Source organism: Ranitomeya variabilis, chromosome 4 (genome assembly GCF_051348905.1).
Source record: "Ranitomeya variabilis isolate aRanVar5 chromosome 4, aRanVar5.hap1, whole genome shotgun sequence".
Lineage (NCBI taxonomy): Eukaryota > Metazoa > Chordata > Amphibia > Anura > Dendrobatidae > Ranitomeya > Ranitomeya variabilis.
Window position 1 is genome coordinate 415,814,336 of NC_135235.1, and position 25,137 is coordinate 415,839,472.

A 25,137-nucleotide genomic window follows, 5' to 3' on the forward strand; every position below is an offset into this window, starting at 1 on the left:
CAGTATGTATATTTGTAACTATAATGTATAAATATATGAGGGGACAGTACAAAGACCTTTCTGATGATCTTTTTAATCATAGACCTGAGACAGGGACAAGGGGGCATCCTCTACGTCTGGAGGAAAGAAGGTTTAAGCATAATAACAGACGCGGATTCTTTACTGTAAGAGCAGTGAGACTATGGAACTCTCTGCCGTATGATGTTGTAATGAGTGATTCATTAATTAAATTTAAGAGGGGACTGGATGCCTTTCTGGAAAAGTATAATGTTACAGGGTATATACACTAGATTCCTTGATAAGGCGTTGATCCAGGGAACTAGTCTGATTGCCGTATGTGGAGTCGGGAAGGAATTTTTTTCCCCATGGTGGAGTTACTCTTTGCCACATGGGTTTTTTTTGCCTTCCCCTGGATCAACATGTTAGGGCATGTTAGGTTAGGCTATGGGTTGAACTAGATGGACTTACAGTCTTCCTTCAACCTTAATAACTATGTAACTAAGTATGCCCAATCTGCTAGTTACTGTCACATCTATTTGGAGACGAGAATGATGCCATTTCTGATCGTAGAGGTCATAAATGATCATAGATCTGTTAGAATGGATTGCATGTCACGTAGAACCGTTTTCTGGAGTCAATTCTTTTTATTTCTAGTTGTCAGCATAGCAGTATTTTTTTTTAGAAAGTGTCACACTCTGCACCCTGGAGCACTGAGGTGTTGTCGTGCTGGAATCCCTAACAGCCTGTTCAGAAGTAACTTTCCTTGGATAAATCGTTGCCTGTGTAAAAGGTGATAATGTGAAGTGTAGACAGGATCAGGAGTGCGATTGTCACCCATCGGCACTGTATATTTCCTCAGTGGACACCTAAAGATGCACTAGCCACCCAGAAAATCCATGGAAAATGTGATGAGGTCATGAGACGTCTGATGGATGAGCTGAAGTTGGACATTCCAGAATATAACAGGTGATTCTTTTTAAATTAATATATACCGTGTGTGTATATAATGAGGGCCTGTGAGCTGAGGCCCCCAACAATGATTGGCCCAAAGGATCCGTGCTATGTATTACACACAAGACCTTTGGTGTGCAATTTCGTCCCACTTTGACTTTTATGATGGCCATAATACATCAGATGGCTTCCCCCACGTCGAATACAGACACCTTATTCCAGCGATGGCGAACTTTTTAGAGATCGAGTGCCCAAACTGCAATCTGAAACCCACTTAATTATCGCAAAGTGCCAACACGGCAATTTAACCGGAATACTGAAGTGTTAGATTAGAAAAACAGCTCCTACATTAGCGCCCTATAGCGTCTATACTATAGCTTAACAAAGAATGATGACCCCATCACAGTGTGATTTTCCAAAGGTAATCCCCACACAACTTTCCATACAGTATAATGTGCACAAAATGTCCTCCATACAGTACAATGGTTCCACATAGTCCTCCATACAGTGTAGTGTTCCATAAAGTGTAATGGGCTCCACATAGTGCTCTATACAGTATAATAGGGTCCTGCATTGCTTTCCATACAGTACTATGGCCCCACATGATGCTCCATTCTGTATAATACCCCACATAGCGCTCCATTCTGTATAATGGCCCCACATAGCGCTCCATACTGTATAATGGCCCCACATGATACTCAATACTGTATAATGGCCCACATGATGCTCCATACTGTATAATGGCCCCACGTGATGCTGCGTACAGTATAATGGCCCCACGTGATGCTGCGTACAGTATAATGGCCCCACGTGATGCTGCGTACAGTATAATGGCCCCACGTGATGCTGCGTACAGTATAATGGCCCCACGTGATGCTGCGTACAGTATAATGGCCCCACGTGATGCTGCGTACAGTATAATGGCCCCACGTGATGCTGCGTACAGTATAATGGCCCCACGTGATGCTGCGTACAGTATAATGGCCCCACGTGATGTTGCGTACAGTATAATGGCCCCACGTGATGTTGCATACAGTATAATGGCCCCATGGGATGCTGCATACAGTATAATGACCCCACGTGATGCTCCATACTCTAATGGTGTAATAATTATAGGGGATAACTCAGGAGACTCTTTGCGTGGAACAGGACAACTACAGGACACAGTTTTATAAGTGGTAAAGTCTATATTATCACACGGTGATTCAAACAGGTGCAGAGAGAAACTCAAGTCCACAACACTTGGTGCAAATAATAAACGCAGCTTAGCAGTCTATAGGAAACTTCAGAGGAAAATGCAATCACGCAGAAAGTCTATGAAGCACAGTTATTCTTGTGGATACTTGACACGAATAAATCCTTGTCTTAGTCCAGACACAGATAGATATGCTTATTAGGCAGTTCAAATCATATCTTAGCTCAACCAGGGAGGCCTGGGTAATAGTCTCAGGTTCTTGCAGAGCAGCAACAGCTTACATGTCCAGCAAATGCAGATGGAAGTAAACACGAGCAGCAGATGGAGGATTACTGGAAACTGATGTATGCAGCAGGAACTCAGAGCAGAGTAGCAGGATAACCCCACAGGTTCACAGGAGCAGGTATATAGCCAGGGAGTAATCAGAGGTCAGGAGCTGGATGCAAGGCAGAATACTCTAGCACAGACTGAAGGCTGGGGTGGAGTTTTATAGCAGGAAGACACAGTGCACATGAGACCAAAGACGCCATCTCGGAAAAGGGCAGTAATGCACAAAAGGTAAAAAAATGTTCAGAGTCCTGACAAATGGCCTCACATTAAAACAAAACAAAAAAAAACTACTTGCCTCTGCCTGTTCCAACGCTGATCTGGTCTCTTCATATATCAGCCCTACCTGTGGGCACGCGCGTCATCTCTGCAATCGTGCTGCTGCCACTCTCTTCAGCCCGCACATGCGCAGACTCATGGAATGGCGTGCGGCCTGATGGGAGAGTTAGGAGCGGAGGAGAGTGGCCATGGCGCCGGCACTAGTGATGAGTGACGAGGGAGATTACGAGTGGGCTGAGGACTCTGGCAGCCCTAGTTTTGAGGAGATGGTGCTCGTGCTCAGAGGGAGGGCTCTATGTGCCCCCTCTGGCACTCGTGCAGTAGGTTTGCCACCACTGCCTTATACTCTCCTCTGGTGCCAACGCCATTTTAGAGTCATTAGCACATTGTTGTCACGTGAGCCCTGCAAACAATCAGACGCTGCTTCACTCTTTCTTCAGATGTAACAGACATCCGGAGGTAGTCAGAGAGCAGCAACAGAACAGCTCTCACTTCTTCCAGTTGTCGGTTTCATGCAAAGGAAGTGAGGGAAGCGGCATCTAATTGGCTGCAGAGGTCACGTGATATAATGTCACTTGTGAACCAGAGCCGATGCTGAATAGAAGACGTTTTTATTTTATGTGGGAGAATATTGTAATTGATAAGGAGTTTTCCAAGTGCTGGACAGCCCCTTCAGCCAGTCGCTCTCCAGTGTGTCTGATGAAGTGTTCTGGTTAGGAAGAGGGGAGCTAGCCAGGACAAATTCCTCAGATTCCGGCTTATCTCTAGGGGGAACACAAGGAGTTAGCATATAAATGTACACTGCCTGATCTTGCTCCCCTTGCCCTATCACTATTAATTAGGATACCCTACATGGTCCCTCTAAAATGGGTCCAGCCAGCTTTACCCCAGGTACCTGTGTGGCGGGGGTCCCTTACACCTATTTCCTGACCTAAACCTGGTCAGATTTACCGTGCAATGTTCGGAGTCCCATGAGAAACACTGCTGACATTAGGCTTAGACGTTTATAGGGATTGTCCCCATTCAGGAACGCTTGGGCTAGAAGTTGTGACTCCAGACTATTACATACACTACTATGCAGCTCCGGCTCTCCCCCACTGCTCTGGTCTTAGTTGTTTGTCTGCAGCGCTGATGTCATTTTAACAGTCCTGCAGTCAGCTAAGCTGATTGGCTGCAGCGGCGGCGGAGAGCTGGTGCTGCATTCATTGTATGTTCATAATACTCAGTCCGTTTTTTTTTTTTTTTTTATACACTCGTAATTTATAGACCAAGGTTTTCTGAAAGGGGACAACCCCTTTCAGATCTTATTATGTAGGTTTTAGCAAATACTTTAATTTCCCAAAAAGCAGCACATCTGGAGCATTTGGTGCTGTGATACGGTAGCACCCCGGCGTCCATGTACTCATCCATTCCCAGGAGGGATAGCCGAGGGATGGCACAGTGTAATGTGTAGCATGATGGACGTTGTGTTAGGCCCAGCTCCGACCTGGTGTCCTTGTCCGATGTGTGTCGCCCATCCCTATGGTGGGTTACTAACTACACCCTCTCCTCTAGATCCACGGACCCAATCTTCTCCATGGCTGTACCCCTGCGCCCAGGAGAAGAGGCTAGCCATACTCGTAAACTCATAAAGGCAGCGGAGACGCCAGACGCGCGGTCACACCAGCCGCCATCAGAGGCGCTTAGTGGTGGCTGGTTTGGTAAAGGATGCACCAAGGGAAGGAGGAAATCTAAGTGTTAATGCCCTGACTGCTGTATGCAGGAAATATTTGCACATTTGTTCTTTTTGTAATTTCCGTGTTTTAATAAAAAATAATAAAAAAAAACTTTTTAGCAGAATGATCTCTTGTGTGTGGTCTATAATGTGCAGCCACAATGGGAAGCTGCCCTGAACAAAAATGGCCGCCGCCTCGAAGCTTGTCGTTGCTATGGGATCGGTCCCTCTGTGGCGTCACTTCCGGGGGAGGTGGCTGCGGCTTGTGGGGCGTTTCCGGTCGCTTGACAGTGAGTCCCAGGATGATTCGGAACGGACACGGCGACCCCGCCCCGGAGCAGACTGTGTCCCGGAGGAGCGGGCGGGTGTGGTGCGATGGCTGGTGAGCGGGTAGTGTGCGCCCAGTGCCGGCGGTCTGCCATTGTACACCCTGGTGCTGGGCATGGGCTGGGAGGATCCTGTAGCAGTGTCTGACAACCTCCTAATGAGTGTGTCCGCTTGTTGTCAGGGAATGGCAGCCATCCGGTGTGTGTACACAGGCTACAGCGGGTCAGCCTCACCCCATCCCCCGTTATAGGCTGCCCTGTGGCCACACCGGATACAGTGTAGCGAACCCTCTGCTGTCAGAAGTGTGATCTGTACCCGAAATACCGCAATGAAGCGTCATTCCATCACGGTGTCCCTCAGCGCGCGGCACACTGCACATCTCATTCATTGTCTCACCCCGTGTGAACCCACCCTGAGGAGGTCTGCGGGGGGCTTCAACAACGCATCCACGTCCCTGACCGCAAGCGGAGCTCCTAGACGACGGGCTTTGTATGAGCAGTAGCTTCTGGTGAGACCCCATAGCTGCTGGCACCCTGGAGTGGTCTGTGCGGGACTTTGCCCTTGGTTGGGTTACATTGCACCTGATGACGGCTCATTAGCGGTGATCTCGTGATCCCGGTGACAGTGCGGTACCTGTCCTGTCATACTGACCTTTGTGCCTCTCCCTGCACTATCTGTAGAGATAAGCAGGGGCTTGTCACAGCCTGGGTGTCCAGATCTAGAACACTTTCTGGAAGCTTCTCCTTCGTGGGTCCTCGACCATCTGCATTCTTTGTGTTGGCATCTGCAACCTGTCCGCTTCATAGACAAGCAGAGGTCTTGGAGTGGATATTGCCGAGCCCTTTATTGCACAGTGATGGACGTTTCTGATGAGACAGGGCAGTGTTTTGTCTTGGTGCCCGCTCTCGCTCTATGACCTTGCCATCCTGTCCGCAGCAGATTTCCTAGTGTTCTGGATACGGCCGACCTGCTGTAACCTAACCTGACCCTGACCACGTGTTACAGAACCTCTCCGTAGTGGGCTGGTGTGCAGTGATCTGGGCGCTGTCACCTGATCAGTGCCAGGGGGTAGTATGACGTGATCACCCCACCTGTACAGGAATGCAGAACATTCCCCAGGGGGGGCGTTACATTGCACGTGTCATTTAGAATGGTGCTGTAATATAAAAGTAATGGACATGATGATCTGAAGCAATCTAGCATTTCCAGGGGTTTGCTGCCATGGTGTATAGGATCAGGCAGATGACATTAAGGGGTGATTAATAAGACCCCATGGACGGTCTTAATCCCTAGGCGTGACCCTATGTATTCTTCTTGGTACTCTGCTGACCGTCTAATGATCGGCCTCCCTCTATATATTGGTATGTGATCTGCCAATTAGAGAAATCATCCACTGTGAGCAGGTTCTCTCTCTGGCCTTGGTGCATCCTGGGCCGGGCTTCGGGTGTACCTGCATTGCTCCCGATAGAAGGGGTCACAGGTCCAAGAAGACCCACGGAACCTTTATATGCTATAAAAATCTAGTAATAATAGAGCCAAAATATGAGCAGAGAGCTGTGCAGATAATCATAGATTGGTAGAATGTGTCTATGGGGCGTACTCTGCGCACAGCTCCCTGCCCTATAATTATGGCTGAAGGTTGGGGTCTATAAATATGATTTTATACCGCACATTTGTGAAAAGTGACTTCAGTGTTTGGAGGGTGGTGGAGCAGGTTGGCATCTGCCCATACAACTGGGGGCGTCAGCGAGTCCTGCTGAACACTGCCTGGTCCTACTGTGTGCTGCATTCTAACCCTATTTATTTCTATGGGGGTGGGTTCCTTTGTGGTCTTGGAGGGGGAGATGAGTAAACTATTGTGCACTTGTGCTTTTCAGTCTGTGGCTCTCCTCTTCTGAATCTGCTTCCAGTGCTTTTTACTTCTATTCCTAGATTAGCTGGAGTTTTTTGGAAGGTAAATGAATGAGATTCTCTGTTTTGTTGCCCAGCTATGACATGGTACATTATGGACATTCCAACCAGCTGCGCCAGGCACGGGCTATGGGGGATTACCTGATTGCCGGAGTGCACACAGATGGTAAGTAAGCGATGACACACCTCTCATTTGTGGGGGATTCCATGGATTTTCCAGGCTTCACCAAGTGTACATTTCCACAGTCCCCCCCCAACTGCACATTGCCAATTCCTGACAGTGTGCAACATGCACATCATTAAGGTTCTGTTCAGATTGCCTGCTTGGGCGGTTGTCACATGACTTCCCATATATGATTTGCATGCTGGCCGTCACGTTCTGTCTCACAACCTTACCAGCTTCTTCCCGTGATATATTGAGAGAACCTAGTGAGCACTTTGCCGCCATTATGCAAATCACATGTGAACGGTCATGTGCCAACACTCAAGCTGGTGAGCAGAGTGGAATCCTGACGGTGTGCATGTTGCACACTGTAAGGATTTGGCAATGTTCAGTCATATAGAGTGACTGTAGAAATGTACATGAAGCCAGGAAATCCTTTTTAAGAGAAAACATAAAGTAAAAAAAAAAAATCAATTTATGCCTTAAAATCTTGTGATCCTACACGGTGATATATTCCTTGTGTCCCATAACCTACCTACCTTCCTTCCCATCAAGGCCATTTATTAGCATAGCATGTGATTGTTAGCATAAAACTAATGTGTATGAACCTCATGACCCTCGGTGTCTCTCGTAGGTCAGAGGTCGGTGGGGTTGGATAGATATGTGTTGTCTCACTTTGCTAGGGTACGCAGTTACCGAGAGTGGGCATCTGCCTGCCGGGATTCCCTCCGATCCTCAGAATGAACCCTTGTAGAGTACTGCTGCTCCTTGGTAGCATCCTCTTGCTGGGACGTTCCCCGCCACATTGGCTTGTTACAGGGAGCGCTGCTCTGTAGGGAATCTGCTTAATCTGTTCCTTCTTATCTGAGATGTCCCAAGGCCGTCCCCAACTAATCATAATGTTGTGGTATATCCTAGTCACTTGTCTGGGAACGTTAGTACATATGAATACCCTATTCAACTGTGTTTTGACTTTTTTTCTTATAAACATGTACACTATTGCGCACACATGTTACCGCAATCCAATTTATTTATTTTTTTGCACATTTTCCATTCTCTGTAGGAATGTCTTGTAGCTTGCACCGGACACCACTAGCCAGTGATCCAGCAAGGATAGTCTCTACTCTGGGACTTCCGGCAGAGTATGGAGCCCTGGGGTTGTCCAGCTATGGGGATATTTTTAGCATTTAGACCTAAATACATGGACTTTGTACTAAAAAGACATTTTTGCAATTTGGTTTAATTAAATAAAATGTGCCCACTTTGGCTGACTAACTTGTTTTGTTTTTCCATTTAGAGGAAATATCCCGCCACAAGGGTCCGCCAGTCTTCACACAAGAGGAACGCTACAAGATGGTGCGAGCCATTAAGTGGGTGGATGAGATTGTACCCGCAGCTCCCTATGTGACCACCTTGGAAACCCTGGACAAGTATAACTGTGACTTCTGCGTCCATGGAAGTGAGTGGATATTCCTAGTGGCGAGATTATCGCACTGATCCTGTACCCCTAGTCCACGGACAGAGCATGCAGTCTTTGCAATGCGGCTGTATTGAGGAATTTCAAAGGGGTGATAGATCATAAGTAATATAATAAGACACTGCCAATTTCTTAGGTCCACGACATAAAAATAGTATAATTAAAGAAGCCTCAGGACTGGCGCCCTTACTGCAAAGGGTTTCACATGACTGCAGCCTTCACTAGGAAAAGTAAAGACTTCAGCTAATCAGCCACCAGTACTGATTGGCTGCAGCTGTCACATGACATAACAATGCCACATTACCGCTGACAATCACAGGGCTGGTCCAGGAGGTAAGTATATGTTGGTTTTTATTTTATCCGGAGGACTGAAAAGGGAATCTGAGAAAAGCATGACGTAAGGACAGGAACAATGTTTCCAGCAATGTATCACTTACTGGGCTGCTTGCTGCAGTTTTGATAAAATCACTTTTTTCTGCTTTAGATCTATCAGTTCTCTCAATGCTGATCTCTGTATAACCCCGCCCTCACCACTGATTGGCAGCTTTCTGTGCACACCGTGCATAGGCAGAAAGTGGCAAATTAGTGGTGGGGGTGGGGTTACTCAGAGCAGGAGGACTACCTGGCACCAGACAACTAGTCCTCTAATGATAATCTCTTGCTGATAAAACACTGATTTTATTTAGATTCCATTGAGCCTGCAACAAGCAGTTGTCTGTACCTACACCATGCTGCTCTCAGAGTACATAGCAAAAACCTGCTGACAGATTTCCCATATGGAATGAAGAGAGGGTTGTCCTTTTAGCATTTGTTAAATGTTTCCTATATAGAAACCTAGATGAAAGCTTGAAAAAGCATACAAAATTAAAATGCTGTACCCCTAAATGGTATCAAATAAATATATATATATATATATAATAGAAAAAGACCCTTATAATTTGAGTATTGCTGTAATCATACTGACCTGGAGAATAATGATCCAGTTATTTTTTAACACATTGAATACTGTAAAAAAACAATAGCCCAATATAATGGCGGCATTTACAATTTATTTTTTGCCCCATTTCATCCCACTACAATTTTATTTCCTTTTTCCCCACTACGTCATATGATAAAATGAATGGTGTCGTTCACAACTACAATTCGTCCCACTAAAAACAGGCCCCCAAAGGTGGACAACCCATTTCAGTCCCAGAGCTGCTTGCTGTAAATGCGTGGCAGGAGGTTCTTGGTCCATTATGTTTTCTCAGTTCCACCGCTTACTGCCAGCCCCCTCGGTATCCGATCACCACAGGATGAGATTCTTACGTCTGACCCACAATGCACAACCTTCCCCTCTGCAGATGACATCACCCTGACGGTAGATGGAAAGGATACGTACGAGGAGGTGAAGAATGCTGGAAGATACCGGTCAGTAGAGGTGAAGGGTGGAAGGAATAATGACTGGTGCATGTATTACCATGGGGTCTCGTTTCAGGGAATGCCAGCGCACGCAGGGGGTGTCCACGACCGACCTGGTGGGCCGTATGCTACTCATGACGAAGGCCCATCACAGTGTAGTGAGCAATGTAAGGCTATAGCGTGCAGAATGGATGTGAGGTGACTTGTCTACTGCGGGTCCATGTTCAGTTTTATAAGCGGTGTACCTCTCCTCCTCCAGGAAGCCACTCAAGATTACAAGCGCCACCAGGACAACTTTGGGAAGGTGGGTAATGCTCTGTCGTTCTAGGCACTGATCACTCAGCTATCTTCTTTAGCCTTGGCAAATGTTCGTTTTTGCACTTTCATTCTTCAATTCTTCACCACCCTTTTTCCAAGAGCCAACATTTTTATATTTATGTCAACATAACATAGCCACGTGAGGGTGTTTTGTTTTGTTTTTTGTTGTTTTTTTTCTTGATGAGTTGTGATATTTATTCACACCATTACATTTTAGCATATAATGCTTTGAAATCCAGGGAAAGCAACTGGGTGAAAGAGTACAAAAAAATGTAGCGTGTGGAGACCATCATGGAGCACACTCGAGCTACACCAGGCTTGATGGTCTCAATGAATCAGGTCCTCTGACGGTTTCCTCTTTTAGAAGCTGTCATCACCCCCCTCAAGTATATGAAGTACAGATCTGCTCTTCTCTGCATGGATAATCAAAAAAAGTCATCTTCTGAAGTCTTTCTCTTCACAACTGCTTGCTACACCAGGTGCTGATGCACCAAGCCGGCAGACAGTGGCGAGCCATGGGTAGCTCCTGAGCCACAGCTTGGGATCTCTGTGGTATAGTTAGGATTAATATTTCAGTAGTTTCACCTGGGAGAAAATGAACTTACATTCTCCCTGTAGCCGCTGTTCACTACACAGTCACTCCCCGCTGTCAGTCTGGGTGCCAGGGAGAGATTACAGCCACGCTTGGATAGTGAGCGGTGACCACTCTGCATCACCCCAGTGACAGTAAGTGAGCGGCCACAGGGAGGATATCGTTTCTTTTTCTCTCAATAGCCGCCTGTATAAGGCAGCCGGACGTGATATTAACACTTATTTATATGCGGATAATCCCTAACCTTACAAGCAGTTGCCTCATAGTCCCTAGTTCTGCCGCTACCTGTTATACCCAATCTCCATTTTCTTGAACTTTTCTTACCAGCACTGTAAACAGCTGGATTATCAGTACCAGCCTAATTGCCTATAGCAACCAATCATATTGCTGCTTACATCTCTCGGAGGATGGTTTTAAAATGCCAGCTGCTCTGTGATTGGTTGCTGTGGTGTTGCTTTTCTGATGCTGAAAACCTGCAACCATTTTAATCTTTTTTTTTTTTTTTTTTTTTTTTATTTTATTTTATACCTGTGATTGTCATGCAGGATGCCAGGGGTCACAGTCCATGGACAGGAGTTTCTCAGTTCCTTCAAACGTCACAAAAAATCATGCAGTTCGCCTCGGGGAAGGAGCCCGAACCAGGAGACAGCATTATATATGTCGCTGGAGCTTTTGATCTATTCCGTATCCTTTCATTTCTCACAAACTGGATTCTTTATATTTTGGCTCTTCGTCAACCATGTTACATAGGCGTTGACTTTTTCAGACATGTGACAGTTAATCCATTTCTCCCTCTTTAACCAGTTACCTTTTCCATAGCCATTATTTTTATATATTGGACACTTTTTTTTTTTTTTTTTTTTTTTTTAGAGGTGGGGCAAGTAACATAAGTTGGGCCTGGAGTCAGCGTTTTTAAAAAAATAAATACATTCCTGCTTTTTGTGTGTTTTTTTTATTTATTGTGTACACCGTGTATCCTATAAAGTCATAAAAGACCTTTGGGGCATTTCAACTTTATCTGATTTCCCCTGTAACTGGGGATGATATATAGGGTCCAGTTACAGGGACAATTCTTCCTTGTGGTTGCAAAGCAGAGCTGAATGGCGCTCCCTATACCCAGCAATCACATGATCACTAGGTTCTGATGTTGGCGCTACCCATTACTATATAAACAGCGCCTGTTTAGCATCAGGTCTACAGCGATTGGGAAGGCAGAGATGGTAAGAAGCCATTTCTGCCTTTTCTATGGGGAGTTCAGCTGTGCTTAGTGACGTTTTAGAACTTCACCACAGAGAAGGACACGACTACCTGGAAATTTATCGTCCATGGGCAGTTCAGAAATGGTTAAAGGTGGTGTCCACCTCTGGTGACAATTTTCAACTTAAATACAGGTCCTTCTCAAAAAATTAGCATATAGTGTTAAATTTCATTATTTACCATAATGTAATGATTACAATTAAACTTTCATATATTATAGATTCATTATCCACCAACTGAAATTTGTCAGGTCTTTTATTGTTTTAATACTGATGATTTTGGCCTACAACTCCTGATAACCCAAAAAACCTGTCTCAATAAATTAGCATATCAAGAAAAGGTTCTCTAAATGACCTATTACCCTAATCTTCTGAATCAACTAATTAACTCTAAACACATGCAAAAGATACCTGAGGCTTTTAAAAACTCCCTGCCTGGTTCATTACTCAAAACCCCCATCATGGGTAAGACTAGCGACCTGACAGATGTCAAGAAGGCCATCATTGACACCCTCAAGCAAGAGGGTAAGACCCAGAAAGAAATTTCTCAACAAATAGGCTGTTCCCAGAGTGCTGTATCAAGGCACCTCAATGGTAAGTCTGTTGGAAGGAAACAATGTGGCAGAAAACGCTGTACAACGAGAAGAGGTGACCGGACCCTGAGGAAGGTTGTGGAGAATGACCGATTCCAGACCTTGGGGAACCTGAGGAAGCAGTGGACTGAGTCTGGTGTGGAAACATCCAGAGCCACCGTGCACAGGCGTGTGCAGGAAATGGGCTACAGGTGCCGCATTCCCCAGGTAAAGCCACTTTTGAACCATAAACAGCGGCAGAAGCGCCTGACCTGGGCTACAGAGAAGCAGCACTGGACTGTTGCTAAGTGGTCCCAAGTACTTTTTTCTGATGAAAGCAAATTTTGCATGTCATTCGGAAATCAAGGTGCCAGAGTCTGGAGGAAGACTGGGGAGAAGGAAATGCCAAAATGCCTGAAGTCCAGTGTCAAGTACCCACAGTCAGTGATGGTGTGGGGTGCCATGTCAGCTGCTGGTGTTGGTCCACTGTGTTTCATCAAGGGCAGGGTCAATGCAGCTAGCTATCAGGAGATTTTGGAGCACTTCATGCTTCCATCGGCTGAAATGCTTTATGGAGATGAAGATTTCATTTTTCAGCACGACCTGGCACCTGCTCACAGTGCCAAAACCACTGGTAAATGGTTTACTGACCATGGTATTACTGTGCTCAATTGGCCTGCCAACTCTCCTGACCTGAACCCCATAGAGAATCTGTGGGATATTGTGAAGAGAAAGTTGAGAGACGCAAGACCCAACACTCTGGATGAGCTTAAGGCCGCTACTGAAGCATCCTGGGCCTCCATAACATCTCAGCAGTGTCACAGGCTGATTGCCTCCATGCCACGCCGCATTGAAGCAGTCATTTCTGCCAAAGGATTCCCGACCAAGTATTGAGTGCATTACTGAACATTATTATTTGATGGTTTTTTTTGTTTGGTATTAAAAAACACTTTTATTTGATTGGTCGGGTGAAATATGCTAATTTATTGAGACAGGTTTTTTGGGTTATCAGGAGTTGTATGCCAAAATCATCAGTATTAAAACAATAAAAGACCTGACAAATTTCAGTTGGTGGATAATGAATCTATAATATATGAAAGTTTAATTGTAATCATTACATTATGGTAAATAATGAAATTTAACACTATATGCTAATTTTTTGAGAAGGACCTGTACATGTATGTGGGGCTAAAGTGAGTTTTTGCAATTGAGGGCAGGGTTGTGGCAAATCTCATCCTGTGTCTTAATCTGTCTTTTACCCTGTGTCCACGCTGTTAATGGTTTTGGATCCTTTATGGCTTCCCACAGACATTGGCCATATAGATTTCCTGGAGAAGGTCCACAGTTTGGCCACAAAGCCATACGTCATTGTGGGATTGCATTTTGACCAGGTGACTTGGATCACACAATATATTCCTGATACTAGTCGGGTTTCTGTGCTTTCTGCTCACTGTCTGTTCTTTTAGGAAGTCAATCACTACAAGAGAAAGAACTACCCCATTATGAACATCCATGAGAGGACTCTCAGCGTTTTGGCCTGCAGGGTGAGAATAACCCTAGATCTTGTTAAAAAAAACTGGCGAATTTCTTAAAGTGGGCAGCTTCTGGGACACTAAGCAAATCCTTATGCCTTCCCTTGCAGTATGTTTCAGAAGTTGTTATTGGTGCACCATATTCAGTCACCTCGGATCTTTTGGATCATTTCAAGGTAAGTTATGATCAGCCAGAAGTGTAAAGGTGTATTCTGGCCACCTACATATGGCATAGTATACCCACCTACCCTACACTCACATTTTTCAGTACTAATCAGAGTATGGAAGAAAAAAGTTGTATAATTGATCAGCCCTAACATTCTTCTAAGATTATGGTAAAACAAAAAATGGGTGAATGTTATTCCCTTATGGCAGTTATGGCAGTGGCCTCTTGCAACACTGCAAAAATTGTTCAGAAATGGTTTACATAAAGAGTTGAAGGTGTTGATTTGGCCTCCATATTTCCCTGAACTCTTTCTTATTGAGAACTGAGATGTCCTGGAAAAAACAAGTCTGATCAATGAAGGAGAGATAGTTGTCAATCACTAGTAGGGCCGCCCACTGGACTCCTATCCATACAAACCTCTATATCGTTCTGCTCAGCTTCTGCTTTGCACGTATAATGCGATGGCTTCACTTTTAAGGATCTGCTGCTGTTTTGGCATCAGATACCACAACAAGCTTCCTTCAGAGATCTTGCTGGATCTGAGTTGTTTTGGCAGCACAAAGTGGAACCTACATAATAAACAGCAAGTGGTTGGACCATCAATGTCTCATCAGTTGGGGGTCAAACCTATCGTGTTCTCAGCAATGATTGCAGAGAAGACTTCTCCTATCAGCGTTATTTTTACATTGTGCAAATCTCATTACGGTCAAGAAATTAGAACACAGCCCCATTACCTTGCGTAAGGACGGTGTTCAATTTGCCAAAACAGTTCCCAGTCAGGAGCATTGTTGGGAATCCCATCAAAAACATTGGTGGCATAATTGCATTGGCTTGTGTAGTTATCTTGGTGGATCGTAGAGTTTGCTTATTTAAATCTATGAAAGTGAAATCGGTTAAATTTGATTGACGATCAGAAAGATTGACGATCCGCTCCTTTGTATCAAACCCTTACCATCAAAGCTTAAGGCTATGTGCACACGCTGCGGATTTTGCTGCGGAATCGCAGCGTTTCTGCAGCTGTGGGTCCGCAGCGGTTTCCCATGCGTTTACAGTACAATGTAAACCTATGGGAAACGAAATCCGCAGTGCACATGCTGCGGAAAAAAACGTGCAGAAGCGCAGCTGTTTACATTCCGCAGCATGTCAATTTTTTGTGCGGATTCCGCTGCGGTTTACACCTGTTCCAATAGAAAACTGCAGGTGAAAACCCGCAGCGGAAACCGCAATAGAAACCGCGATAAATCCTTAGGAAAAAACGCAGCGGTTTTGCACTGCAGATTTATCAAAGCCGCTGCGGAAAATTCCGCAATGGAATCCGCAGCGTGTGCACATGGCCTTAAAATGGTTCTCTTCCTTTTTTTTCTTTTTTTTTTTATTACAGACAACCCTTTTAGCATCCAACCGCATGATAGGTGAAAACTGTCAGATTGATGGGAGTCCATCTGCTGGGACCCGTACTGATCAGCAGACCGGGAAACTTATTTACCCTCGACGGGGAACTTTTTTCCCCATGACAAAATGGAGCAGCAGGTCGGATGCTCAACCCCCTCTCCATTCATTCTCTGTGAAACTGCCGGAAAAAAATGAACTCGGCGCAGCAGATCCATGGAGAATGGATGGAGCAGAGGTCAGGCATGTACACTGCCGCTTTAATCTAGCAGGGATAAAAGTGCCTTCGGCTCTGTTCACACGTCCAGTAATCATCCAATAGAACGGATCCAGCTGCAATCCCTTGGCAAAAACTTTGTGCAGACAGAACTTTTTAGTCCTTTTTTTTAGAAAACTGATTTCTGCTGGATCCATTTTTATTTTTTTTAAACTTTGAAGTCTATAGAAAATGGATCTGTTAATTAGCCATCTATTTTTCTTTGATTAACGGATCCATTTTCCATAGACTTCATTGTTAAAAAAACGGATCCAGCAAAGAACAGTTTTTTAAAAAAAATGGATTAAGATATTGTGTTTGCACGATGTTTTGACCAACTGATTGCTGCTGGATCCGTTCTAATGGATGATTACTGGACATGTGCACATAGCCTCACCTTTCCTGCAGGTAGGGGATAACTTGTATTCACTGGACAACATTGGTCATTTTAGGGTATGTGCACACATTGCGGATTTGCTGCGGATCCGCAGCGTTTTTTGAGGTGCAGAAATGCTGCAGATCCGCAATTGATTTACAGTACAATGTAAATCAATGAAAAAAAAAAAATGCTGTGCACACTTTGCGGAAAATCTGCTGCGGAAACGCTGCGGTTTTAAAGAAATAGCATGTCAATTATTTTTTGTGAATCTGCAGCGTTTTTGTACCCACTCCATTATAGAAAACCGCAGGGGTAAAAACCGCAGCAAATCCGCAAGAAAACCGCACAAAAAACGCTTCGGAACCGCCCAAAAACCGTGACAAATCCGCAGGTGCGTTTTCTGCCAGGAGAGACAGAATCCGCACCAGAAATTCCTAAGCCTAATCCGCAACGTGTGCACATAGCCTTAAGCTTGAATGGTGAGTGTTTCATCCCGCGGAGCAGATCTTCAGTCCCCATCAGTCACTTTTAGTTCCTTAGATTATTAATCACAAACTTTCCTGATTGTTAACAGTACTCATGTTTTTGTCCAGCTGAAGTCCTCATGGACACGACACTACATTGACTTTTTACACCTTTTTAGTTGTACGGAGCTATAATACATCCCCCATACAGCATTTGTGTATCACCCAAAGCTTCCGATTTCATACAAAGTAACAGAGTTTTTTCTGTTGGATCCTCTTTTATTGTATGGCAAATTTTAACTGTATCCTAATGGTGTAAGACTGCACCATACAGTGTCCCACTGAGTGCTCTGTAGCATTGGCCTCCACGTTGCCTCCTTCAGATATTCCCACCAATGAATCCAACATGGCGGATAGTGGATCCGATCCGCTCATCTCCAGAACACATGGCATTGAGATGACCAAGAAATGATGGATCCATGTTACCAGGAACAGATCTGGTGTAAAGAGTGAATGTAGTGGTCTCTGAACACCAGGCTGTATCATGTATTAATGTATTTCTCATCTCAGGTTGACCTGGTGTGTCATGGCAAGACAGAAGTTCTGCCAGATAAGGATGGATCGGACCCCTATGCGGTGAGTATCCCTGCTGACGTTCTGCGTATTTCTTTTGCTCAGTAGCCCCTCATTCTTTTCTCCTCTGGTGCCCCCTCTCTTCGCTCTTCCTACAATTGTCGCCCAGAGGCTTTTGGAGCAATTTAGATTTCATGATTCTTTTTATTCTTTTATCAGTTTATAAAGCATCACTTTATTGTTTGCTTCCCTGGGGCACTTCTTCTTCTTCTTGTTTGTTTGTTTGTAGCATTCTTAATTGCTGTCACTTCTGAGACGCCAATTGCTTTACTACTCCTGTCATTTCTCTGTATTACAGGAGCCAAAACGCAGAGGTATATTCCGGACTGTAGACAGCGGGAACAACCTCACGACAGATGATATTGTGCAGAGAATTATAAAAAACAGGTCAGTATTAAACCTCTATACCAGCCTGACACCATGAGCCTGCCCATCAGCGGGGCACTGATGAGACCAGGGCGGCCATATTACAGCCATGAGCAACTACTATAGTCAATGATGGGAGGTTGATGTGACACAGTCACAGGGTGGGGACTACACACTATTACACTGTCTCCATGTTGCCGTACCTTGCGTGTAGCCCAGGTCGGCTAAATTGGAGACTGGTAGTAGCCATATTGTGCAGTCCCCTGATGGGCAGATCTCATCCAAAGTTCTGAAGCCAAATTGGGCACAATGTGTAACATTTCCAGTGCTGGGCTTGGATATAAGTCTTGTACAGCGGTACCTTCATCAATAATGACATTCTTATATATGCTTGTAATAAACTCCTGTATAAACCGCCCTATAGGTTGGAGTATGAAGCTCGAAATCAGAAAAAGGAAGCAAAGGAGCTGGCAGTCATGGAAGCACAGCAGAGACGAGAGCGAATCGTAGAAGGACAAGAGAACTGAGACTCCTCTCCCCGTACTCCTAATACTATTCTCTGTCCCAGTTCAGTGATACAAAGTGCTCTCATCCACCATATACCAGGGGTCCCGTCATGTGCATTATACACTGTATGTCCAGTAGATGGCGTGCAATCCATAAGGACAGTAGAATAGGCTATTAGGATCTGTCATGTTCCCCCTGAACAGAATATATTGGGCCTGGCGCTGCCACTTCTAATCACATTGATGTCTTAAAACCCAATTTCTCTAGGTAATTTATTCAGCCATCAGAAAGTTTCCGTTATCTAAAGCTGCCGTGGCAGGGACCAGCCTTCTTTTAACTAAAAGCACCAGTGTCTTATCTTATGATAAGCGAGCAATGCCACTGGCATGACACTAGGACGGTCGCCAAAAGGGAGAATAGATAACAATTTCATCTTTAAGGGCACCACTCTGCTTCTATATGCATTGCTAATTCAGTGTGACAAGTCCCCTGAAAAGTCAAAATATGCAAAAAAAAAAAGTGCTTTTTAACGGTTGACTATTGTTTCCCCAAAATGGTTTTAGTTTATGCTGTTAGGTTGAGTCAAATTTTATTGAATCTTTGTATATCGCCGTCCCCATGATTCCTGTATTAGGGAGAGGGACGGCATCACCATTGTCTCTGGTGTCCCTAAAACTGACCATATACATTAGGTCATTCTTATCCATATATACATTAGGTCATTCTTATCCATAACAAACGACATTTGCTCTGAGACGTTGCTGACACCTACCAGACCCCAATTTGATATCTTTACCAGGGCTCAGCCACACAATGTCCGCATATAACAGGAGTGGTATTTGTCGCTTTTCTTCCTCCTTGGATGTTGATGGCATAATATGACCTTCTGCAACAGTCACACATGGCAGCACTAGTGATGAGCGCAAGTGTTCGTTACTTGAGTTTTCCTAGGGTGCTCGAGTATGCGCTGAGATGTTTGAGTCCCCGTATCTGCATTTTCGCTCCTGTTAGACAGCCACAAAACATGCCGGTATTGCCTGACAAACACAAGTAATCCCTGCATGTTTTGTGGCTGTCTGAAGCCATGAAAATGTTTGAGCACCCGCGGCCACATGTCGCTCGAGCACCCGCGGCCACATGTCGCTCGAGCACCCGCGGCCACATGTCGCTCGAGCACCCGCGGCCACATGTCGCTCGAGCACCCGCGGCCACATGTCGCTCGAGCACCCGCGGCCACATGTCGCTCGAGCACCCGCGATACTCAGTACATACATAAGCACTCTCGGCAAACTTGAGTAACGAGCACTTATCATGCTAATCTCTAGACAGCACTTCTTCATCTAATGTCTATTGGCAGCTTTACAGAGAACCGCGGCTTTACAGGATTCCATTGGGTGTACATACCATACATAATCTATAGGGACTCTTTCCCTTTTGTACATATGGTTCAAATGAAGGAACACCATCTCCATGTTCAGCTACCCTTTTAATATTCTCACTGAAAACATTTCTTTTAAATAGTTCTTAAATCTTCCTATTGTACCGTAACATCTCTTGTTACTCTGAGGCCCTACCACTTCTGTCTGTGTCCTTCAGATTCCTTTCCTAGCACAGGGTTTAGCAACCTATGTCGGTCTAGCCATTTCAGATTTACTGCTTCCAGGAGGCTATGAAAGCTGTCGATCATCATGGCATGCTGGGGCTTGTAGTTATAAAATAGCTGGAGAGCCTTAAGTTACAGTAGTTCAGGATCCGAGCACAGTAACCTGCAGCTTTTCATCCATTGCCACGGACCTCCAGAGCACCCCAGTATTCTTGCTAATTATATGTTATTGGCAAGATTTATAGAAGAGCAGGCTGAAGACTGATCACAGCTCCATATGTGGTTCTCTATCATGAATCTGTATACACGCTCTCCCCCACCCCATATACAACAGCTTCCTCTTATAACATGATTTGCCTTTACGCCTTAAACACTAAATAGCCTCTCCCCCCCCAAAGTCTTGTCTACACTTGCACTTCCAGTTGTGACAGTGTTTGTTTAGAGATTTGTCTGAGTGTTTTAAATTAAACGATTTTACTTATTAAACTTTGTGAATGTTTTCATTGGATGGTAGTGCCATGATATCGATGAGGGTCTTGCCAGATCTATTGTCTGTAGGATCTGACAGATCGCCACCTCCCTTCAGATGAAGAAGACCAAACTGATTGGATTTTAAGGGTTCTTCTAATCTTCTGTCTTCAAAACCGTGCCGCTGTTCAGCCAGCCTGACTGCCCGACTGTGCCGCTTTCCAGCCAGCCTGGCTGCCCGACCGTGCCGCTTTCCAGCCAGCCTGACAGCCCGACCATGCCTCTGTCCTGCCAGCCTGACTACCCGACCATGCCTCTGTCCTGACTGCCCGACCGTGCCTCTGTCCTGACTGCCCGACCGTGCCTCTGTCCTGACTGCCCGACCGTGCCTCTGTCCTTGGTTTGTTTAGTTTGTTTACTGTAAGTGATATTTGTATTTTCATGTAACTCATTCTCATGTACACCACCATGGAATTAATAGTGCTATATAAATAAATAATAATAAAAATAATTCACTGGAAAAGTCTTGTATGCAATTGTGAGAAGAGGAGATAAGAAGGTAGTAGGGAAGGAGATCTTGTGAGGAATGGAGGTTGCGTGCAGGGAAGTACAAGGAGACGAGGTCACAAATGTATGGAGGAGACAGGTTTTTTATGGCTTTGTATGATAAGGTTGGGTTTTAAACTGGAGTCTGAGCAATGGGAAGCCAGTGAAAGGATTGACAGGCTGAGGAATAGCGGGGTGGACAGGTGGGTCAGTCGGGCAGCAGAGTTTATGATAGATTGGAGGGGTGCAAGAGTGTTATAGGGGAGGCGACAAAGCAGAAGGTTGTAATAGTCGAGGCGAGAGATGGTTATGGCATGCACTTGTGTTTTTGCAGAATCTTGGTTGAGGAATGTGCGGATCCAGGAGATATTTTTGAGTTGCTGTCATCAGAACATGAAAATGGCTTGGATGTGTTATTTGAAGGAAAGATCAGAGTCAAGGATTACCTTGAGGCAGCGAGCTTGCAGGACTGGGGAGAGTGGGCAGCCATTGACTTTGATGGACTTTGTTTGGGGGTTGAGTGAGATGGTGGAAATATGATGAATTCTGTTTTATCCATGTTAAGTTTTAGAAATCTAGCAGATAATAGACATGTAATAGCGGACAGAAATTGTGGGATTCTTGTTAGCAGGGAGGTGCTATCTGGTCCTGAGAGGTATATCTGTGTGTAATCAGCGTCAAAGTGATACTGAAAGACATGGGACTCTGAGCTGTCTTAGGCTGAAGGAGTAGATGGAGCAGAGCAGTCGTCCTAGAACTGAACCTTGGGGGACACCAACAGATATGGGGCGAGATGAGGAGGTGGTATGTGAGTGGGAGACGCTGAATGTCCGGTCTGTTGGGTATTAAGAGATACAGGATAGGGCCAAGTCTGTGATGCCAAGAGATGAGAGAATCTGTAGTAAGAGGGAATGGTCCACTGTGTCGAAGTCAGGTGACAGGTTCAGGAGGAGGAGGACAGAGTAGTGTCACTTGGCTTTGGCAGTTAGTAGGTCATTGGTGACTTTAGTCAAAGCAGTTTCAGTGGAATGGTGTTGTCAGAAGCCAGATTGTAAGCAGTCAAAGAGGGAGCAGGAGGAGAGGTGGGGAGGACTGTTCAAAATGAACATGTTCCATTAGTTTTGAGGCATAAGGGAGAATTGATGTGGGACGATAACGACACAAAGGATGGGTGTGTGAGAGGCAAGTTCGAAGCATGAGGGGAGGACATCAGTTGTTATTGACAGGTTGAAGAGATAGGTTAGAGTTGGGATGAAGACTGGTGAGGTTTGGGATGAGGTGGGTCAGGTTCACAGGTGGTGAGATGTGATTTGGAGAGTAAAGTTGATCTTCCGTAATGGCGGATAAGCTGGTTTTGGAAGAAGAGGAGCTGTGAGAATTTTAGGCAAAAGCTTTGTCTGATGTTGTCTATCTTCTGCTTGAAGAATGAAGCAAAGTCTTCAGCGGAGAGGAGAGGGAGGAAATGCTGGGGGATGGAGGAGATAATTGAAAGTGTTCAATAGCTGTTTAGGGTTGTGAGACAGGGAGGATATGAGAGATGATAAGTATGTTTGTTTTTCTGCAGTGAGCATGGACTTCAAAGTAGTGAGGGACTGTTTGCGATTAAGTGCTCACTGGAATGGGGCCTTTTCCATCTTTGCTCAGCGACCCTGGAAGCTTGCCTCAGTTCCTCTGTCAGGCTAGTGTGCCAGGGTTGCCTGTTGATTATGTGAGCTTGAGGTTATGTGCACACGTTGCGGATTAGGCTTAGGAATTTCTGGTGCGGATTCTGCCTCTCCTGGCAGAAAACGCACCTGCGGATTTGTCGCGGTTTTTTATGCGTTTTTGCTGCGGTTTTCTTGCGGATTTGCTGCGGTTTTTACCCCTGCGGTTTTCTATAATGGAGTGGGTACAAAAACGCAGATTCACAAAAAAGAAGTGACATGCTACTTCTTTTAAACCGCTGCGTTTCCCCAGCGGATTTTCCGCAAAGTGTGCACAGCATTTTTTTTTTCTCATTGATTTACATAGTACTGTAAATCAATTGCGGATCTGCAGCGTTTCTGCACCTCAAAAAACGCTGCGGATGCACAGCAAATCCGCAACGTGTGCACATACCCTTAATATGTGTGGGGGGGCGACTGATTCAAGAGCTGCAACTGTTGTGTTATAAAGCAGCGGCAATATCTGCATTGTGTAAGGAACTTATGTCTGTAAGAGACAAGGTCAGTGTAGGGCGAGGTATTTGGGATTTCTGCAATGCTGTGCAAGTTTGTGGAGTGGGGCTTGCGAGTTTGAGAAGAGAATCTCAATGAATAATAACTTTACAATATATACCAATTATTGAAATAGTTGTTTTGTTGTTGAACCATATTTAAATGAGAACACAAATGAGTGTCTTATTAGATCTTCAAGGCTATGTTCACACATGTTTTTGCTGCGTTTTTTTCCGCAGGAAAAACCTATTCTTTTGGCTTTAAAAAAAACTGCTTACAAAAAGCAGGTTTTGCTGTGTTTTTTTTTTTTTTGATGTTTTTTTGTCTCTTGTACATGCTGATAAAGTTTAATTACCCTCAAAATCATGATGCAACTTCCTTAAGGTTTTTGCACCAAAAACGCAGCAAATCCTGATAGCTGTTTTTACTGTATTTTTGCACTCATCCATTAACTTTCTATGGGTGAAAAAAACGCTGCCAAAACACTGAACGAAGTGACATGCTGCACTTTGCAAAAACGCTGCAGTTTTCGAAATCAGTCAGGATATTAAAAAAAACAAAACAATGTGAGTGCATGAGATTTCTGACATGTCACAGCTTTTGCTGGTACTGTACAAAACAGCTAAAATTTGAATAATAAACGCAGCAAAAATGTAACTTGTGAACATAGCCTGAGTGTCATAAAATAAATAATTTATTCTTTACCCCTGCTCGCCCGCTGAGTTTGCATTTATATCCTCATTTGAGTAACCCTACACTAGTATACTTCCGTTTGTTGGTTATTCTAGTGTTCACAATTGACATAAAACTGAGGAAACCGAGATACTGCAGAATATAGGGCAGTGAAAAACATTTCCAGGGATACCTGTTTTGCCGCTATCTGGTGCCCCCTTGCCTCTGATATTCATATGCAAATGAACTGTTCAAGTGCACAGGTGTGCTTATCGGCGCGCTTGCAGTCCTTGACTCTTCTCCACTTCTTCCATCTGGCTCCGCTGCTTGGTTGACAGAAGAGACATAGGCTCTGCTGCATAACATCACCTCTGCTCTCCACTGTCAATCAAGAAGTGGAGGCCGGGGTGAGAAGTGATAGGCTGCAAGTGCACGGATATACCCTCCAGTGCATTTGCAACGATATTTTGCATGTGAATATTTTTAACGTAAGGTTATGAATTAGACGAGCTGTGGTCGTACTTCTCCAGCGCCGCTTATTTTGGCAGAGCTGGGTGAAACGCCAAAAGTTGCAAAAAGTTTTCACTACCTCGTGTCACACAAAAATGTTGCCACTTTTCAAAGTGTTTTACGTTGGGTTTTTTTTGGCACAAAAGCGTTGATTAATTAGGATCTGCGATTATCACACTTTTTGAGTCACATTCTGCTCCCTTATTACAGATCTAGCATTCATTATTGACACAGGAAAAAAGATCTGTGTTGAGATGTTACAGTAGCATCTGACCCTCCCGTGGGTCTCCATACCCTAGCTGCCATTCTTTACTCTGATCCAAGCTATTGAGGCGAAGTCTCACCCCTATGGGAGGTGGAGCCGCATATTCATCACTGTAATGAGCGGCACCACGTGACCGCTCATACAGGACAAGCTGCGGCGTTGAGAGGAAGCATCGAGGGAGCTGGGTGAGTATTTTATTTCCAGCGGGCGGGCGCACAGGGGGAGGGAGAGGGGGTGGTGACAAGGATCTTTATGTTAACCACAAAAAAAATTAAAAAAAACAATGATTTTTCATTCCTACTCTCCAGCGAACGCTGCTGGGAAGAAGAAATGAATGGCGGCTTCAGCACCAGATGCAGGGGACAGCGCTTACTGTAGCGCTGTCTGCTGCACAGCACTCGGACAGCATCCGTGTGCGGTACGTGTTTTACACGGACCCATTGACTTTAATGGGTCCGTGTGATATGTGCGCTCCCACGAACACTGACATGTCTCCGTGTTTTTCAAACGGACACACGGTCCATGAAAACACGCTGACATGTGGAGAGACACATTGATTTTAATGTGTCTACGTGAGTCGGTGTCTCCGGTACGTGAGAAAACTGTCACCACACGTACCGGAGCCACTGACGTGTGAAACAGGCCTAACAAACAGCCATGTGTGGTGGCTGTCAAACAGCCGCAGGGATTGAACATATTATTT

At 45.0% G+C, this 25,137-nt stretch overlaps 1 protein-coding gene across 4 annotated transcripts in view; it reads left to right on the plus strand.

Moving 5' to 3' along the window:
• LOC143765048 (ethanolamine-phosphate cytidylyltransferase-like) overlaps window positions 1-18,867 on the plus strand; it is a 33,156-nt gene extending 14,289 nt beyond the window's left edge. Inside the window, exons 9-21 of one of the 4 annotated variants that reach the window (XM_077251312.1) lie at window positions 860-966; window positions 6,782-6,870; window positions 8,165-8,326; window positions 9,688-9,754; window positions 9,822-9,912; window positions 10,005-10,049; window positions 11,201-11,339; window positions 13,792-13,874; window positions 13,950-14,027; window positions 14,126-14,191; window positions 17,240-17,305; window positions 17,601-17,689; window positions 18,093-18,867. In XM_077251312.1, coding sequence (XP_077107427.1) covers window positions 860-966; window positions 6,782-6,870; window positions 8,165-8,326; window positions 9,688-9,754; window positions 9,822-9,912; window positions 10,005-10,049; window positions 11,201-11,339; window positions 13,792-13,874; window positions 13,950-14,027; window positions 14,126-14,191; window positions 17,240-17,305; window positions 17,601-17,689; window positions 18,093-18,195 — 1,185 coding nt within the window. In that variant the 3' untranslated portion in view covers window positions 18,196-18,867. Of the gene's footprint in view, window positions 1-859; window positions 967-4,691; window positions 4,849-4,974; window positions 5,302-5,706; window positions 5,819-6,781; window positions 6,871-8,164; window positions 8,327-9,687; window positions 9,755-9,821; window positions 9,913-10,004; window positions 10,050-11,200; window positions 11,340-13,791; window positions 13,875-13,949; window positions 14,028-14,125; window positions 14,192-17,239; window positions 17,306-17,600; window positions 17,690-18,092 lie in introns of those variants that run through there. The other 3 variants (XM_077251313.1, XM_077251314.1, XM_077251315.1) reach the window with 3 other exon arrangements.
• The last annotated feature ends 6,270 nt before the right edge of the window (window positions 18,868-25,137 follow it).